Source organism: Trachypithecus francoisi, unplaced genomic scaffold, assembly GCF_009764315.1.
Source record: "Trachypithecus francoisi isolate TF-2019V2 unplaced genomic scaffold, Tfra_2.0 Lachesis_group12, whole genome shotgun sequence".
In the NCBI taxonomy this organism is placed as follows: Eukaryota; Metazoa; Chordata; class Mammalia; order Primates; family Cercopithecidae; genus Trachypithecus; species Trachypithecus francoisi.
In genome coordinates, this window is record NW_022681457.1 from 114,976,633 (window position 1) to 114,996,204 (window position 19,572).

At 46.1% G+C, this 19,572-nt stretch overlaps 1 protein-coding gene across 4 annotated transcripts in view; it reads right to left on the reverse strand.

The window, feature by feature from the left end:
* Positions 1-6,508: 6,508 nt before the first annotated feature.
* SLC25A33 (solute carrier family 25 member 33) overlaps positions 6,509-19,572 on the reverse strand; it is a 45,534-nt gene continuing 32,470 nt past the window's right edge. For all 4 annotated transcript variants that reach the window (XM_033228468.1, XM_033228469.1, XM_033228470.1 and 1 more), the window contains 4 exons: positions 18,497-18,597; positions 14,490-14,556; positions 9,030-9,310; positions 6,509-6,984 (listed from right to left, as the gene is read on the reverse strand). In XM_033228468.1, coding sequence (XP_033084359.1) covers positions 6,782-6,984; positions 9,030-9,310; positions 14,490-14,556; positions 18,497-18,597 — 652 coding nt within the window. In that variant the 3' untranslated portion in view covers positions 6,509-6,781. The remainder of the gene's footprint in view (positions 6,985-9,029; positions 9,311-14,489; positions 14,557-18,496; positions 18,598-19,572) is intronic.

Sequence of the window (19,572 nt, forward strand, 5' to 3'; positions counted from 1 at the left end):
CCCACGCGGCCGGAGGTGGAAGGCGGCGTGGGGAGGGCGGGGCACGGAGCCCGGTGGGAAAGCCCCGCCCTTTGCCTCCGCGCCCGCAGCCAGGCCGGGAGGTCTGGCTGCAGACAGTACACCGAGCTTCTGCGAAGGGGAGCATCTCCAGAGTACGCAACTGCTTGTAATTAGTCTTTTTCCCCCTCCCTAATCCTGTCTAGTCAAACCCAGCCTCTGCGCCCAGTGCTGTTTAGCAGCTCCTTAAGTCGCTCCAATGGTTGAAAAACTAGTTTTTTAGAAACACTATCATTCACGGATAGGGACATGGTTAAATAAATCACAGGACAGCCATAGTTCGGAACATAATGCAACCATTAGAAAGAATGCCAGATCCAGGCAGGGCGCGGTGGCTGCACTCCCAGCACTTCCGGAGGCTGAGGCGGGCGGATCACAAGGTGATCGAGACCATACTAACACGGTGAAACCCCATCTCTACTAAAAAATTAGCCAGGCGTGGTGGCGGGCGCCTGTAGTCCCAGCTACTCGGGAGGCTGAGGCAGGAGAATGGCGTGAACCCGAGAGGTGGAGCTTGCAGTGAGCCGAGATGGCGCCACTGCACTCCACTCCAGTCTGGGCGACAAAGCCAGACTCCTTCTCAAAAAAGAAAAAGAAAGAAGAAAGAAAGAAAAGAGAAAAGAGAAAAGAAAAGAAAAGGAAGGAAGGAAAGAAAAAAGAAAGAAAGAGAGAGAGAAAGAAAGAAGAGAAAGAGAGAGAGAAAGAAAGAGAGAGAAGAAAGAAAGAAAGAAAGAAAGAAAGAAAGAAAGAAAGAAAGAAAGAAAGAAAGAAAGAAAAGAAAGAAAAGAAAGAAAGAGAAAAAGAAAAGCCAGCCAGATCTGGAGTTATTGGCATAGATGGATGATACATTGTTTTTAAAAAGCAACATGCAGGAAGGGCGCGATGGCTCACACCTTAATTCCAGCACTTTTCAAAAGTTCAAGACCAGCCTGGGCAACATGGTGAAAGCCCGTCTCTAATGAAAATACAAAAATTAGCTGGGCGTGGTGGTGCACGCCTGTAATCCCAGCTACTCAGGAAGCTGAGGCACAATCATTGCTTGAACCTGGGAGGCGGATGTTGCAATGAGTCAAGATTGCACCACTGCACTCCAGCCTGGGTGACACAGGGAGAAAAACAAAAACGACAACAAAAAAGCAACATGCAGGCCGGGCACATGGTGGCTCATGCCTGTAATCCCAGCATTTTGGGAGGCCGAGGGGTGGATCACAAGGTCAGGAGTTCGAGACCATCCTGACCAATATGGTGAAACCTGGTCTCCACTAAAAATACAAAAATTAGCTGGGTGTGGTGGTGCGCGCCTGTAGTCGCAGCTACACGGGAGGCTAAGGCAGGAGAATTGCTTGAATTCAGGAGGTGGAGGTTGCAGTGAGCTGAGGTTGCGCCACTGCACTCCAGCCTGGCGACAGAGTGAGACTCCATCTCAAAAAAAGAAAAAAAAAGAAAAAAGCAACATGCAGATTGATTTTTAAATAATATCCAAAGCTTAAATAAAGCCTTATGTGCTTGTAGGAAGTGGAGAATAGTTAACGCTTAACTGCAAACTGACTACCTGGTGGTGGGAGATTTGAGAGGAAGAGTCACTGTGTTTCATTATTGATTTCAGCTAAATTACTAGTTTTTAAAAAGTAAACAGAAAATATTTGTATCTAATTACACACTATGTTCCACTGTTCTGACAACTTTGCTTTTATTTATTTTTTTCAGGAGGTTAACATTGTAAACTCTTTGTGGGTAGTGACAGATTAAGGGCAAATTTTTTTTGCTCCTGCAGCCAGTTCCTCTGTCCACACCCGAATCACACACATTCACTAGGTGGGAAAGAGGACTGAAGCAGACAGGAAACCTGGAGGTTCACTTGGGTCTGGACCTCCTTTCTTGTGAGTATCCCAGCAAAAGCCTTTCCATGCGGTCTTGATGCTTTCACCAGCCATGAGCAAACAAAATAATCATCTAAGGTTTATCTTCCCTCAAAACAGCAATTGTGTTTAAGTACCATTTGCTTCCCAAGGAAGATTGTTTGCATGTCCCACCCAAAGGAATCTTTATGTGGCCAATTCTGTTATGTGCATTATCAGCCGTATCATCCATGGATTTGTAATTCTTAAGTAAATGGAATGAAATGGTTTGTCAGGTCTTGACTTTGGAGTCAGACCATTCTACAGGCTCAGATGCCCCTCGTGCTCTGTCGTCCAGATTGGGGTACAATGGCATGATCCCATGGCTCACTGCAGCCTCAACCTCCTGGGCTCAAGGGATCCTCCCACCTCAGCCTCCCAAGTAGCTGGGACTACAGGTGCATGCTCAACTGATTTTTTGTAAAGAGAGGGTCTCCCTATGTTGCCCAGGCTGGCCTTGAACTCCTGGCCTCAAGCAATTCTCCTTCCTCAGCCTCCCAAAGTGCTGGGATTATAGGTGTGAGCTACCGCGAGGTGGCTTACACCTGTAATCTCAGCACTTTGGGAGGCCAAAGCAGGCAGACCACTTGAGATCAGGAGTTTGAGACCAGCCTAGCCAACATGGTGACTAAAAATACAACAACACAAAAATTAGCCAGGTGTGGTGGCGGGCACCTGTAATTCCAGATACTTGGTAGGCTGAGGCAGGAGAATTGCTTGAACCCGGGAGGCAGAGGTTGCAGTGAGCTGAGATCATGCCGTTGCACTCCAGCCTGGGCCACAGAGCCAGACTCCGTCTCAAAAAAAAAAAAAAAAATTGTTTTTATTTAAAAAATCTTGGCCAGGCACAGTGGCTCAAGCCTGTAATCCCAGCATTTTGGGAGGCTGAGGTGGGCGGATTTCGAGGTCAGGAGATCGAGACCATCCTGGCTAACACAGTGAAACCCTGTCTCTACTGAAGAATATAAAAAATTAGCCGGGTGTAGTGGCGAGCGCCTATAGTCCTAGCTACTCGGGAGGCTGAGGCAGGAGAATGGCGTGAACCCAGAAGGCGGAGGTTGCAGTACGCCGAGATTGCACCACTGCACTCCAGCCTGGGCGACAGAGCGAGACTCCGTTTCAAAAACAAAAAAACTCTTTATATGAAGAAAAGAGAAGGAAAAAAGCATAACCGGGTGACTACAGTCAATAATAATTTAACTGTACTTTTGAGACAGGGTCACTCCTGTCACCCAAGCTGTAATGCAGTGGTGCCATCTCAGCTCACTGCAACCTCCGCCTCCTGGGCTCGTCATTCATTCTCCTGCCTCATCTTCTGGAGTAGCTGACACCACAAGTGCACACCACCACTACACCCAACCTTTTTTTTTTTTTTTAAATACAGGGTTTCACCATGTTGCCAGGCTGATCTCGAACTCCTGAGTACAAGTGATCCTCCGCCTGCCTCACCCTCCCAAAGTGCTGGGATTACAAGCGTGAACCACCCAGCCCCAACATTAACTGTACATTCTTTTTTTTTTTTTTTTTTTTTGAGACGGAGTCTCGCTCTGTCACCCAGGCTGGAGTGCTGTGGCCGGATCTCAGCTCACTGCAAGCTCCGCCTCCCGGGTTTACGCCATTCTCCTGCCTCAGCCTACCGGGTAGCTGGGACTACAGGCGCCACCACCTCGCCCGGCTAGTTTATTGTAGTTTTTAGTAGAAACGGGGTTTCACCGTGTTAGCCAGGATAGTCTCGATCTCCTGACCTCGTGATCCGCCTGTCTCGGCCTCCCAAAATGCTGGGATTACAGGCTTGAGCCACCGCGCCCGGCCAACTGTACATTTCAAAATAAGAGTGTAACTGGATTGTTTGCAACTCAATGGATAAATGCTTGAAAGAAATGGAGATCCCATTCTCCATGATGTGCTTATTTCACGTTGCATGCCTGCATCAAAACATCTCATGTACCCCATAAATATATACACCTCCTGTATACCCACAAAAATTAAGAGAAAAACCACAGATATTTCCCATGTTGAAAGCTAATGAGCTTTAAACTTTAAAGCTTATAGAGGAAACATCACTTCTTTCCTACTTTGGGTGCCTAAGCAGCTTGCCTTTCCATGCCCTGGGGCAGGAGAAGCAGAAAACTAAAATTATAATTAGTTACTAATTTATTCATTCAAGAATGAGTTAAAACAAAGCAATTTTACACCTTCATATTAGATACAATCTTGGAAAACAGGTTTTAATATGGATATAGGAGGATGTTGCTAAGTGCCATCATCGAATATGAATACTAAAATAGGAATGTGAATATTAAAATAAGATGTTACTCTGTAATCCCAGTCCTTTGGGAGACTGAGGAGGTAGGATCGCTTCTGGCCAGTAGTCTGAGACCAGCCTGGGCAACATAGCAAAACCTTGTCTGCACAAAGAATGAAAAAACATTAGCTGGGCATGGTGGTACTTTCCTGTGGTCCAAGCTACTTTGGGAGGCTGAGGTGGGAGGATCCCTTGTGCCCAGGAGTTTGAGGTTACAGTGAGCTATGACCTTGCCACTGTATCCAGCTTCAGTGACTGAGTGATACCTTGTCTGAAAACAGTAACAACAAAAAGGGCTTGGGGGCGTGGACCAGGCCAGGTATGGTGGCTCACTCCTGTAATCCCAGTATTTTGGGAAGCTGAGGCAGGTAGATCACCTGAGGTCAGGAGTTTGAGACCAGCCTGGCCAACATGGTAAAACCCCATCTCTACTAAAAGTACAAAATTAGCCAGGTGTGGTGGTGCACGCCTGTAGTCCCAGCTACCCAGGAGGCTAAGACAGGAGAATTGCTTGAAACCGGGAGGCAGAGGCTGCAGTGGGCTGAGATCGTGCCACTGCACTCCAGCCTGGGAGACGGAGAGAGACTCCATCTCAAAAACAAAACTTCTGGAATAGCATTCCTAACATGTATTGTAAAGTACAGAAGCTTCACTAAAGTCACTCATTTTGACTTCTATATAGTTGTCGGAGCAATTATACTAGAGTCAAGAATCCCAGTTAACTTCCCTTATGATTATATAAAGGTGAATAAAAGGAAACTCGATTTAAATATAACTTGGAAATATCCTCCCCTTAACCCTACCAGAGTGTCTGCAAGTAAACCTGAAACTACAGTGCATAGGTATTAGAAATGAGTATCTTTCTAGACGTTCGATTGAAAACCCACCTTCATGTACAATATACTGAAATTCCAGTGATAGCTAATGGAAGACTAGGGGCTTTACTTGCCTTCTTAGTATCATCTTTTTCTTCCCTCATTAAATTTGCTTTAAAACCAAGGGAGTAACACCTGGCTTTTTTTTTGGAGACAGAGTCTCACTCTATCATCCAGGCTGGAGTGCAGTGGTGCCATCTCGGCTCACTGCAAGCTCCATCTCCCGGGTTCACGCCATTCTCTTGCCTCAGCCTCTGGAGTAGCTGGGACTACAGGCACCCACCACCACGCCCGACTAACTTTTTTGTATTTTTTAGTAGAGACGGGGTTTCATCGTGTTAGCCAGGATGGTCTCGATCTCCTGACCTCCTGATCCGCCCGCCTCGGCCTCCCAAACTGCTGGGGTTAAATTTTTTTTTTTTTTTTAACGTTGAACTAGGATATTTAAACAATCCCAGTACTTTCTATCAGAATAAAGGTGAGCTCTCTGACGGGTGAGCCATAGTCCTACGTTGTGCTCCTTTTCTGCAAGAGCAGAGGTCCAAGAACAGGGCTAAAACCTCAGTGGTAATGACCGTTCTTCATCACATTCTGGATTCACAGCCAAACAGGGCGGCTGTGCTGTCACACACTTAACAAGGTAACTGGTCTTAACTTCCAGAACTATATCCAGGAGCCAGGCCACTGATAACCAGTTCTTTAAAAATTCTTGCCTTTGGTTCAAAGTAGGGAGAAGAGGATCACTTCAGGAAATTTTTTATAGCTTAAAATATTTAGTGTCAGAAAGTTATATATATTCATCTCAGTAGTCTGAAAGCTTAGATGATCAATCTGCATGTAATTGGAAATATACAAAGGAGAAAAATTGCTGGGAAGTTTGTCCTGGTCCACACACCACCATCAAAATGTGACGCTTTTTTTTCTTTTGAGATAGAGTCTCGCTCTGTCAACCACGCTGGAGTGAAGTGGCACGATCTCAGCTGGCTGCAACTTCCGTCCCCAGGAGGTTTCAAGTGATTCTCCTGCCTCAGCCTCCCAAGTAGCTGGGATTATAGGCGCACACCTGGCTAATTTTTATATTTTTAGTAGAGACAGGGTTTCGCCACGTTGGCCACTGTGGTCTGGAACTCCTGACTTCAGGTGATCTATCTGCCTCGGCCTCCCAAAGTGCTGGGATTACAGACATGAGCCACTGCACCCAGCCAAAATGTGACATTTCTTCCCTATCTAACAGTGCAAGATCTTAAAGTCAGATTACAAAACAAGTTGTATTCTGACTTCATCATTTTTCTATGCATTTCTAGGGCATGTTTATCTGAACTACTTAAGTCCTTCATAGTACAGTGAGCATAAAAGAGGACACAAGCCAAATGTATACTTAAATTAAATAGCATGATTTAATTTAGTTGGTGCTTAACCCTGAATCCTCTTAAGTTAAAAAAAAATGTTATAATTAACTATTAACGTTAATGAATTTAAACCTTCCAGAAAGCATGAATCCAAAAGGAAATGTCCAACGGGTGATATTAGCCAGATATTTTATGGCCTTTCCTGTTTCGGTCTCAAACATTCTAAACATCAATGGGGGAAAAAAATTCTCTAGAGTTTTTCAGTTTTATTCTTCTAGAGCACAATTTTCTGGCATGTTACTGAGTACGGTCTTCTAACAGGTACACAATTAACTCGTAAGTAGACAACACAATGGCAGTATTTGGGATCTGCCGGATAAGCTGGGCAAAGAGTCCTCTATAAAAGGCGAGATAGCCTTCTTCCCGGAACACCAGGCGCGCTGTCTGGACAAAAGACTTGTACTTGGTGCCCTCTTCCCGGAGCCTTGTCCTTATGACTTCTGCAGAGAAACAAAGACCTACTTTACTCCACATATTAAATGGGGAAAGAATCCACAGCACACAACTTTAAAACTGTCAAGGTTAGGCCGGTTGCGGTGTCTCACACTGTAATCCCAGAACTTTGGGAGGCAGAGGTGGGCGGATCACTTGAGGCCAGGAGTTGGAGCCAGCCTGGCCAACATGGTGAAACTCCGTCTCTACTGAAAATACAAAAATTAGCCAGGCATGGTGGTGCACACCTACTATTAGAGTGGCTGAGGAATGAAGATCGCTTGAACCCGGGAGGTGAAGGTTGCAGTCGGGATCGTGCCACTGCACTCCAGCCTGGGCCACAGAGCAAGCAAGACTCTGTCTCAAAAAATAAATAAATAAAATAAAATTGTCAAGGTTACAACTATGTCTGTTTCCCACTTCAGCTGTATTTGGACAGGAAAGTCACATACCTAGAGAGACGATGAAAAATTAAGTTCTTTTTAGAACCATTTCCAACTCTAGGATTTGATCAACTATTGACGCTTACATATACACAAAAGTACAAAATAACTTTTTTTTTTTTGGAGGCAGTCTCACTCTGTCACTCAGGCTGGAGTGCAGTGGGTACGATCTTGGCTCACTGCAACCTCTGCCTCCCTGGTTCAAGTGATTCTCCTGCCTCAGCCTCCTGAGTAGCTGGGATTACAAGCACCCGCCACCATGCCTGGCTAATTTTTGTATTTTTAGTAGAGACGGGGTTTCGCCATGTTGGCCAGCCTAGTTTCGAACTCCTTTTCTCAGGTGATATTCTTGTCTTGGCTTCCCAAAGTGCTGGGATTACAGCAAAATAACTTTCAAGGGGTTAAAAAAAAAGCTTAGTTTAAATGGGACTTAATGTTAAAATAATTCATGGTTTTCTACTCCCAATTAAGCAAATGCTAATTTCACTGAAGGTGTAATTTGTATGAAGTATGGCAGTATCTTCAACAAATTCTTTTCTTATACTTTTCAGTTTTCTTTTCCTCCTGGAAACATTTTCTACTCTGCCCAGCTCAAAAGCCACCCTCTCCTTTTGCCAGCCTTTGCCCACCTGGGCCTCCTTCCCGGACACCTACAGTTGGACATTCATCATTTCTGCCCTCACACAGACCTTAGACCCTGGGAGGCATCACTGACCTCTTTCCTCAGATGTCCTCTGGGGTCAGCTTAGTGTCCCAGGACACAAGGGGGACTCAGCACCTGTTACTGAGTTGACTGTATTCATTTGTCATAGCTGACAGTAAGTAGGCTTATGAAAATAAAATCCGTTTTTCATGGCACAATAAACTAAGCATTTTTAAAAACAAGTAGGCCAGTAGGTCAACAATTCCATAACTTAAAAAATAAACTTACCCAAAGTAGCCTTACTTAAGGCTCCATTAGAAATGGAGGCTGATTTTTATTTTTATTTTTTTTGAGACAGAGTCTTGCTCTGTCACCAGGGTGGAGTGTAGTGGCTTGATCTCAGCTCATGGCAACCTCCACCTCCCAGGTTCAAGCAATTCTCCTGCCTCAGCCTCCCAAGTAACTGGGACTACAGGTGTGTGCTACCATGCCCAGCTAATTTTTGTATTTTTAGTAAAGATGGAGTTTCACCATGTTGGCCAGGCTGGTCTCAATCTCTTGACCTCATGATCCACCTGCCTCAGCCTCCCCAAAGTGCTGGGATTATAGGCATGAGTCACCATGCCCGGCCGAGGCTGAGTGATTTTTAAGTTTGGCTCCCATATTATTATTTTGATTCAAGGAATATTAAATACAATCCAGATTTTTAGCTTCCCTGAAAACAGCAGAAGTTCAGCAACTCAGGGCCTGCGTTTCTGCACAGCAAGTTTTGGCTATAATCAGCTGGAGCTGAGTAAGGTCGAGTTCCCACCACTCATGTGACCTCCATCCATGTGGTTAGAGCCGTTTCCCTCGTACTCACTGACCTTACCTGCAGGGATCCTGTGCCACAGAAGTCTAGATATACCCACAAATGACAGACTTGACAGCTGTTTTACTGCTCTGGAAGAACAAAAGCAAAACATACCGTGTGGATAAGCAATGCAGGAGGCACAGCCCTTAGAAAGAGCAGCAGCTGCCATAAGTCCAAAAAAACTTGTGGAATTTTTCTCAGTCTCATTTGCAGACGAGGCTAATGGAGCTTCTTTCAGATACTTCTTTAAACTTTCATAAATAGCAAAGCAGATTATAGTTTCGGAAATTCCAGCATACGAAGCAGTTAATCCTCTATAGAAGCCACGAATGCCTTCAGTCTGGTAAACGTAACGAGCACACTGGAGTGTATTCATCTGCTTAGAGCCCCTCACTCTGCATAAGAGACCAGCACAGGCTGTTTAAGAGACACATCATGGCAGAACACAGAGACATCACACAGTAGGAGAATGGGTCTTCCTTGTGGTGTTAGGATACCTGTTTTCGTCCTCATTCCTGGCTCCTAACTCTCATAGCCCTTGTCTTTTGTTACAATGTGGGGTGTGTGAGGCCACAGGGGCAGCCTCTGATAGTCCCTTGATCTCCTTTCGCCTGCCCCAAGGCCATCCTCTAATGTCCCTACCCTGTTGTTCTTACTCCATGAGTCCCCTTCTATCCCCTGGGGGAAGGAATGCTGCTGGCATGAAGCTTTCAGAGCTGATCGCATGCAGGCTCCTGGAGGGTGGCCTCTGGGGAGAGTATGAAAGTTCTGCGCCCCTTACTCTGTACCTGGCCCTACCTATTTCTTCTTCTGTATCCTTGCGATGTCCTTTATAACAAACCAGTAAATACTAAGTGTTTCCCTGAGTTCTGGGAGCCACTCCAGCAAATTAACAGAATCCAAAGAGAGGGGCATGGGAACCCCAACTTGAAGCTGGTTGTTCAGAAGCTCTGGAGGCCCAGACATGCAACCGGTGTGTGGGTGGGTGGGGGATGGGCAGTCCTGGGGACTAAGCCCCCAATCTATGGGGCTGTCTCCTGGTAGACAGTGTCGGAACTGAATGAGAGGACACCTAGCTGGTGTCCGCTGCTCGGTGTGTGGGAAAAAACCCCTGCACATTTGGTCACAGAAGTCATCTTTTGACTGTTGTGGTGTGACAGTGGAGGAAAAACATGGTTGGGGCCGGGCGCGGTGGCTCAAGCCTGTAATCCCAGCACTGTGGGAGGTCGAGACGGGTGGATCACGAGGTCAGGAGATCGAGTCCATCCTGGCTAACACGGTGAAACCCCGTCTCTACTAAAAATACAAAAAACTAGCCGGGCGAGGTGGCGGGCGCCTGTAGTCCCAGCTACTCCGGAGGCTGAGGCGGGAGAATGGCGTAAACCCGGGAGGCGGAGCTTGCAGTGAGCTAAGATCAGGCCACTGCACTCCAGCCTGGGCGACAGAGTGTCTCAAAAAAAAAACAAAAAACAAAAAACAAAAACATGGTTTGAGGAGAGTTTTTCCCACATATCTCTGTACTGTTGTCAGCTGACCCCCAGCCCACTGAGGCCAGACCAATTAGCTGGCACATCTGACAGGCCCACAGAATACTCGCTACATCTTTATCAAGAGTCAGAGAAACATGTTCATAAAAACATTAACATTTGACCTAATTTTAGAAAGAGCTGCAGGGAGCAGTAAGGCTCATCACAGAGGAACTACAACTGCAAAACAATCAGAACACTTCAGATAGCTGACCATGGTACACCTGCCAGATTAAGTCACAAGGCCGTGAGACACAGGGAATGCTTTCAGTGGAAAACAGGACTAAGTTAAAGGTAAAGGATGATCACAAGGGCTAGGCGCAGTGGCTCACACCTGTAATCCCAGCACTTCAGGAGGCTGAGGCGGAAGGACTGCTCGAGGCCAGGAGTTCAAGACCAGCCTGGCCAATGTAGTGAGGCCCCATCTCTACAAAAAAATAAGTAATAAGAAAGAAAAACAGGAACATTCCAACCTGTTGGTGAGGCTACTTATTAGATTTCTGATTGCACTCATCTCCAAATAGATTCTAATTATTGCTAAATTTATAAAATCATAAAACATCAAAATAAAACAGCAAATGAAAAGCCTCAGGTTTAGAGGCTCCTACCCCAGGACATAAAGCATTTATGAACTGCCTGGCTGCAAGGCAGGAGTGAGCCACTGGATGAGCGTAGTCAGCTGTGCACCAGTCACACGTCACAGACCCCTCCGAGCAGGCGCAGACCTGGGGCTCTTGGGCTTCACTCAGTCTCAACTGGCCTCTCTCCCTTTATTATCTCCGCATAGACTGTTACCGCTCCTTAGTCGCAGTGACCTTTCTAACACAAATCCAACCATGCAACTCCTATCCAGAGGCTGGGTGCAGTGGCTCACTCCTGTAATCCCAGCACTTTGGGAGGCCGAGGCGGGCAGATCACACGGTCAGGAGATCGAGACCATCCTGGCTAGCACGGTGAAACCCCGTCTCTACTAAAAAATACAAAAAATTAGCTGGGCGTGGTGGCAGGCACCTGTATTCCCAGCTACTTGGGAGGCTGAGGCAGGAGAATGGCATGAACCTGGGAGGCAGAGCTTGCAGTGAGCCGAGATGCGCCGCTGCACTCCAGTCTGGGCTACAGAGCAAGACTCCATCTCAAAACAAAACAAAACAAAACATCCAGAGTTTCTCACCCTTGGCACTATTCACATTTGGGGCTAGACCATTCAGTTTGGGGAGAAGCAGGCTGTCATGTGCTTTGTAGGATGTTTAGCAGCATCCCAGCCTCTATTCACACTAGACACCAAAAACACCCACCTAAGTTGTGGCAACTTCAAATGTCTCCAAACTTAGCTGCTGAATGTCCCCTGGAAGGCACCCCCTACTTCCATCCTCCATTTCCCGAGGACCACTGCTCTGATGACTTTCCACTGCCCTCAAAGTCCAACTCCAAATTCCCTTTCAGGCCTGGGAAGGATTGGGCTCCCCTGCTCTTCCAGCCTTATTCTTCCATAACTCCCTTCTCCCCAGAGCAGATGCACATACTATACGCCAACCACACTTTGTCTTACAGCTCCCTAGAACTAACCACGCTTTCTTTTTTTTTGAGACGGAGTCTTACTCTATCCCCCAGGCTGGAGCGCAGTGGTGCGATCTCAGCTACAACCTCCAACTTCTGGGTTCAAGTGATCTCCTGCTTCAGCCTCCCTGGGACTACAGGTGCATGCCACCACATCCGGCTAATTTTTGTGTTTTTTGTAGAGACGTGGTTTCACCATGTTGGCCAGGCTGGTCTTGAACTCCTGACTTTGTGATCCGCCCTCCTTGGCCTCCCAAAGTGCTGGGATTACAGGCGTGAGCCACCACGTCCGGCCTGCCTCCTTTCTTTAGAGGCAGCTGAAAATCCGAGTGGACTGGCTGGAAGTTTCCAGTGCACACATTTCCAGGCAACACAGTAGTACAGGGGTTCTTAATAGAATGCTGGTAGTTCATTCACTTGGACTGGGGAGAAAATGGCATCTTTAACCCTAATCCCTAACCGAAATCCAAAAGTTAAATTGTTAACTATTGGAGTTTAGGGCTAAGCATAGTGGGGTATCTAATCCCAGTTTGGGTCTTAGCTATTGTGTCTTCAGAAGTATTAAAGCCACCTTCGTAGTTTATTTTATTTCAGCTAGGGTTTTTTAGAACCTAGATGAAACTTAGCTTTACTGATGATAAGTTTAAAACACTCTTGGCCGGGCGCGGTGGCTCAAGCCTGTAATCCCAGCACTTTGGGAGGCCGAGAGGGGCGGATCACAAGGTCAGGAGATTGAGACCATCCTGGTGAACACAGTGAAACCCCGTCTCTACTAAAAATACAAAAAACTAGCTGGGCGAGGTGGCGGGCGCCTGTAGTCCCAGCTACTTGGGAGGCTGAGGCAGGAGAATGGCGGGAACCCGGGAGGCGGAACTTGCAGTGAGCTGAGATCCGGCCACTGCACTCCAGCCTCAGCGACAGAGCAAGACTCCGCCTCAAAAAAAAAAAAAAAAAAAAAAACAAAAAAAAAAACCACTCTTTACGCTGGGTTCCATTAGCTTGGGTTAATTGTATTTATTACAAATGTAAATAAACAGGCCACAGTAGTACTAGTAGTAGTACCTGTGATTTGACACACAGAAATATTTTCATGTCACATTACATTTGTTGAAAACATCACAGGACACGGTTTATCATTTCTTAGAAATTGTGGCAGTTACTGGACTACTGCTATATCCTGTTAATTTAATGTGTTAAAGACGCATACTACTATATCACTGATAAGTATATTTTTAAAAACCTTATTGTAAGGCCTGGTGTGGTGGTTCACGCCTATAATCCCAGCACTTTGGGAAGCCGAGACAGGAGGATTGCTTAAGCCCAGGAGTTGAGACCAGCCTGGGCAACATGGCAAGATCCATCTCTACAAGAAAAACAAAATTAGTTGGGTGTGGTGGCATGCACTTGTGATCTCAAACTACGTAGGAGGTGAGGCTGAGGCAGGAGGATTGCTGGAGCCTGGGAGGTCGAGGCTAGGTGATAGTTGAGACCCTGTCTCAGAAAAGGGAAAAAAAATACATTATTCTACCTGGGAGGCATAGGTTGCCATGAGCCGAGATTGCACTGCACTTCAGCCTGGGCAGCAAGTGAGACCCTATCTCAAAAAAAAAAAAAACACCCAAAAAACAACATTATTCTAAAAAGGGCCTGCAGGTGTCACCAGACTACCACAGGAATCCACAGCCCTACAAAATGTTACAAACCCTGGGCTGGAGTACGAGGGCAGAAGCCTATTATAGTTTAGGGCCTTTGGAGATTAAAATTAGCCCTCTGGGCCGGGCGCGGTGGCTCAAGCCTGTAATCCCAGCACTTTGGGAGGCCGAGACGGGCGGATCACGAGGTCAGGAGATCGAGACCATCCTGGCTAATACGGTGAAACCCTGTCTCTACTTAAAAAAATACAAAAAACTAGCCGGGCGAGGTGGCGGGCGCCTGTAGTCCCAGCTACTCAGGAGGCTGAGGCAGGAGAATGGCGTAAACCCGTGAGGCGGAGCTTGCAGTGAGCTGAGATCCGGCCACTGCACTCCAGCCTGGGTGGCAGAGCAAGACTCCGTCTCAAAAAAAAAAAAAAAAAATTAGCCCTCTGAGGTCCGAGGACACTCAGAGTTCTGCCTTTACTGTCTTCCCTTTTGAAAGGGAGACCATGTGGAGGAGAACCCACAGCACTTCAACTGGGATGGGCTCTGCAAAGGAGAGACAGTCACTGACTCTCTGAGACAACAGGCGGGACTGTGGATCAGGGAATGCAACCAGATAAATCCCCTCCTTCCCCTGTTTGTCATCTCTGTCGCCCTCATCTTCCAATGATGCTCACAACACAAACCTCAATGCAAAAGGAATCCTGCATGCACTTAGATTAAGAAAACGAGGAGGGGGATAGCTAATGAATCTGTATATCTCATTCCTTAGAGATGTGGGGGAAATGGGGCAAAAAAAAAAAAAAAAAATCCCAAAAATCCTTTCATTAAGGAAGGAACAAATAATAACTTACTTCTGTTCTAGCTGCATTCGGGTTTTAACCATCCATATAGGATTCATTAAGGAGTTTGTGATAAAAGCTGGAAAAAAAAAAACAAAACAGTAAAGGTCAACACTGTACATAGTCAATACTTATTAAAGATGTGTATTATCATATAATAAACTTTGAAATCAGGATTTCAATGGCCTAATAAAAAGACAGTAGGAAGCAGTTATTTCTTTTTCTTTTCTTTTTTTTTTTTTTTTTTTTTTTTTGAGACGAAGTCTCGCTCTGTCACCTGGGCTGGAGTGCAGTGGCCGGATCTCAGCTCAGTGCAAGCTCCACCTCCCGGGTTCCCGCCATTCTCCTGCCTCAGCCTCCCGAGTAGCTGGGACTACAGGCGCCCGCCACCTCGCCCGGCTAGTTTTTTTTTTTGTATTTTTTAGTAGAGACGGGGTTTCACCATGTTAGCCAGGATGGTCTCGATCTCCTGACCTCGTGATCCGCCCCTCTCGGCCTCCCAAAGTGCTGGGATTACAGGCTTGAGCCACTGCGCCTGGCCTCTTTTTCTTTTTTTTTGAGACGGAGTCTCGCTCTGTTGCCCAGGCTGGAGTGCAATGGCGCGATCTCAGCTCACTGCAAGCTCTGCCTCCCAGGTTCACGCCATTCTCCTGCCTCAGCCTCCCGAGTAGCTGGGACCACACGCGCCCGCCACCACACCCAGCTAATTTTTTGTATTTTTAGTAGAGATGGGGTTTCACCCTGTTAGCCAGGATGGTCTCAATCTCCTGACCTCATGATCCACCCACCTTGGCCTCCCAAAATGCTGGGATTACAGGCGTGAGCCACCGTGCCCGGCCGGAAGCAGTTATTTCTATCCTGCAGATAGAAGCTTCAGTTTCCCCATTAAGTGTAACATCTATTGGTATTGCTGGATCTAAAATAAATTTCTCTTAATTTTCTGGAATCCCTTCTAGTCTTTTCAACCTCTAGATGGTGCTGTTGATATCTGTGTTAATGTGATTCCTACCAAAAATTCTAACTGTCCTAAAACTCAATTTATAAGCCTCAGATCCAGAAATAATTTAACTTTTAAGACTGATCTGCTTATAGGAACCATTTGGTCAGTAAGCCTTCTCCATCTCTTTTTAAATTTTTTTTTTTTTTTTTTTTGAGACAGGGGTCTCCCTTGTTGCTCAGGCTGGTCTCAGTTCCTGGGCTCAAGTGATCCTCCAGCCTCAGCCTCCCACAGTGCTGGGATTACAAGCATGAGTCACCACACCCAGCCAAGCCTTCCTCACCTAAACATTGTGAATCATTCTTGGACAACCAAAAAAAGCAACACCATGGTATTAGTCTGACATACAGTATCTTTTCTGTAATACCTCACACCCTCCACAGTGCTGTGGAAGCAGATTAATTTGATACTAGGAAGATACTGGGTTTTTTTTTTTTTTTTTTTTGAGACAGAGTCTTGCTCTGCCCCCCAGGCTGGAGTGTAGTGGCGCGATCTCGGCTCACTGCAACCTCTGCCTCCTGGGTTCACGCCATTCTCCTGCCTCAGCCTTCTGAGTAGCTGGGACTACAGGCACCCGCCAGGCCCGGCTAATTTTTTTTTTTGTATTTTTAGTAGAGATGGGGTTTCACCGTGTTAGCCAGGATGGTCTTGATCTCCTGACCTCGTGATCCGCCCTCCTCGGCCTCCCAAAGAGCTGGGATTACAGGCGTGAGTCACCGCACCCGGCCGACACTGTTTTTAAGAACTTCCTTGAGGTCTGCTTTATTTATCAAGGGTTCTAAGTTAACTTTGCAAAAGTTACAAAATGGATTAATAGTTGTTAGCTTATGGTAACTCACCACTGGCCTTTTTTTTTTTTTTTTGAGACGGAGTCTGGTTGTGTCGCCCAGGCTGGAGTGCAGTGGCGCGATCTCAGCTCACTGCAAGCTCCACCTCCCGGGTTCACGCCATTCTCCCGCCTCAGCCTCCGAGTAGCTGGGACTACAGGCGCCCGCCACCTCGCCCGGCTAATTTTTTGTATTTTTAATAGAGACGGGGTTTCACCATGTTAGCCAGGATGGTCTCGATCTCCTGACCTCGTGATCCACCCGCCTCGGCCTCCCAAAGTGCTGGGATTACAGGCTTGAGCCACCGCGCCTGGCCGCCACTGGCCTATCTTTAAGCAAAGAGCAACCTGTTTTGGAACTCTGCCTTTCCTCCTCAGAGCTCTGTATTACATAGAAACGGCTTCCTTGTATAAAGCAACTTTAACATTTTCTATTCAGGGTCTAGAAATAATTAGCTATAAATATTCAGACAGGTTGGTCATACTTGTATTTGGAGTAACAATGGCACACAAAAATGATGTGTACATCTTACAGACTGGTAGGAGATGCAAATTTTTCGTAAAATGCCAATTTAAGTTCTCTAAAATATCTTTCTAGGCCTGGCGTAGTGGCTCATGCCTGCAATCCCAGCACTCTAGGAGGCTGAGGTAGGTGGGTCACTTGAGCTCAGGAATTCGAGGCCAGCTTGGGCAACATGGTTAAACCCCATTTCTACAAAAAATACAAAAACATTAGCTGGGCATGCTGGTGTGCGGCTGTAGTTTCAGCTACTCAGGAGGCTAGAGGCAGGAGGATGGCTTGAGCCCAGGAGGTGGGGATTGCAGGGAGCTGAGATCATGCCACTGAACTCCAGCCTAGGCGACAGAGCCAGCCAGCCAGACCCTGTATCAAAACAAAACAAAACCAATTAAAAAAAAAAAAAAAACCCTTCTGTTTAAATGGACATAGAACTCTATACAGCCTTCTAGACATAGCCTTCTTGGCCAGGCGTGGTGGCTCATGCCTGTAATCCCAACACTTTGGGAGGCTGAGGCGGGCAGATCAAGACCATCTTGGCTAACACGGTGAAACCTCGCCTTTACTAAAAATACAAAAAATTAGTTGGGTGTGGTGGCCGTGCCTGTAGTCCCAGCTACTCGGGAGGCTGAGATAGGAGAATCCCTTGAGCTCGGGAGGAGGAGGTTGCAGTGAGCCGAGATCTTGCTGTTGTACTCCAGCCTGGGCGACAGAGTGAGTGAGACTCTGTCTCAAAAAAAAAAAAAAAAAAAAAGAGCCTTCCCTTCTCTCAGATATCTACACGTTCATGTTTTACAAGTACATCCTGGGGAAGAAGTCCTGCTATGGCTTTTCATTAGGAAGTGGAATGGTTCCCTCAAAAGAGAACAGATGCCCTATGAGCTGTCACTGACCCTCCTGAAAAACTCCACTGCAAGCCCTACACCCTCACTGCATAACCCATAGTTGAGGACAGGAGTGCCAATTGTACACAGGGTGTGTGGGACCCCGTGGGGAATCTGAAGAAAGAAACTCTAATTTTAGAAAATCATCTGATGGGGCGGGGCCCGGCACAGTGGCTCATGCCTATAATCCCAGCACTCTGGGAGGCTGAGGAGGGTGGATCACTTGAGGTCAGGAGTTTGAGATCAGCCTGGGCAACATGGTGAAACCCCGTCTCTACTAAAAATGCAAAAATTAGCCAGGCGTGGTGGCAAATACTTGTAATCTCAGCTACTCAGGAGGCTGAGGCACAAGAATCACTTTAACTTGGGAGAAGGAGGGTGCAGTGAGCCGAGATTGCACCACTGCACTCCAGTCCAGCCTGGGTGACAAAGTGAGACTGTCTCAAAAAAAAAAAAATTAAAATAAATAAATCTATCTATATATATAATTTGATGGGCAAACAGGAAGACATGAAAAACCTATGAATATTCCTTTAGAAGAACAAAATACCAATAGCATGCATAGAACATGTAAATTTTGAGGGCAAATAAAGAGCTTTAGTGGGCAAGGAAAATAAAATCAAGCTACAAACTGCTGTCACTCTCCTATCAGTTGTAACATCAAGCTTTAGAAAAACAATTTTAGGTGCAAAGGAAGAAAGGAGCTAATTTCTAATTCCTGGAAAAACTGTTTGGCAGAATGCATGCTTTAGAAAAGCGAGAGAAACCCTCTCTTCACTCACTAGGGTAACATACCTGCAGAGCCAGCTGAGAAAATATGCACAATATTGCTGTTAGGCACGAAAATGCCATTAAATTGCTCTTTGGCTTTGGAGTAACATGCAAAGTATACAGCCCTGTTAGAACAAAGAGAACATTATAAAGAAATCATCATAGTGCAACTTTATATGTCCCTCCAGAATACCTGAAAAATTTTCAGAAAATAAAATGGGAAAGACACTGCCACGCACCCAAAAATCTTGTCCTCGCCTGTGCTAAAACCAAAACCTGCCACAGGCGCGCTCAGGAAGCTCATGTGTCCCTCCAGAAATGATTTAGTGATGACAGAGGGGTTCAAAAATAATTGAGGAAAGTGAGATTTGGGGAAGACATCTACAAAGTCCTTTTACATTCTTCGTTCTGGATAAATGCTAATCCTTTAAGCATCAACACATTGGAAGTTTTAAATTTTTGTTTGTTTCTAGAATAGACCACACTTTTTCACCTTGTGCCAAAATGAGAATGTCGAACATAATCTGAACTGTTTTTGCATGACTCAGGATCACACAGGAGCAGCCATCATATCATACCTGTGTTTTCATAAAGAGTCCTCCCACTACCCCCTGCCTTGAGTACCACAGAGTGGTCCCGTCACCTTTGTTTTCTCTTCACTTTTCCCCCTGCTATCTTCCCTCTTTTGGGGCTGGGAAATAGGAGCTACTTGGCACTTTTCCTGCTCTTTCGCCAGCAATGCAGGGAAAGTGTTTCTTTCTTCTGCTGGTCAATGAATCTTAATCATAGAATATATTTTTCAGTTTAGGATCTTAACTACTTATCATTATTGTGTTATAAAAGTCTTCCTTTTCCCCTAAACCCCAATTGTTCTAAATGGGTGAGGCGGCCAGGAATCTGCATCAGGTTACCAGGGTTACACTGTAGGAGCACTGCCTGTGAGGAGCGAGGGCTCTTCTCACTTTGTTTACTACAGATGGGCAGTAGTTTCCCATCTATGAATAATGCACACCCCAGATCATCTCACAGACTAGTACTTTCTGTTTTTAAATACATCATACATACTTGCTACAAAATTCTAAAGCAACAAAAGCAGTAAA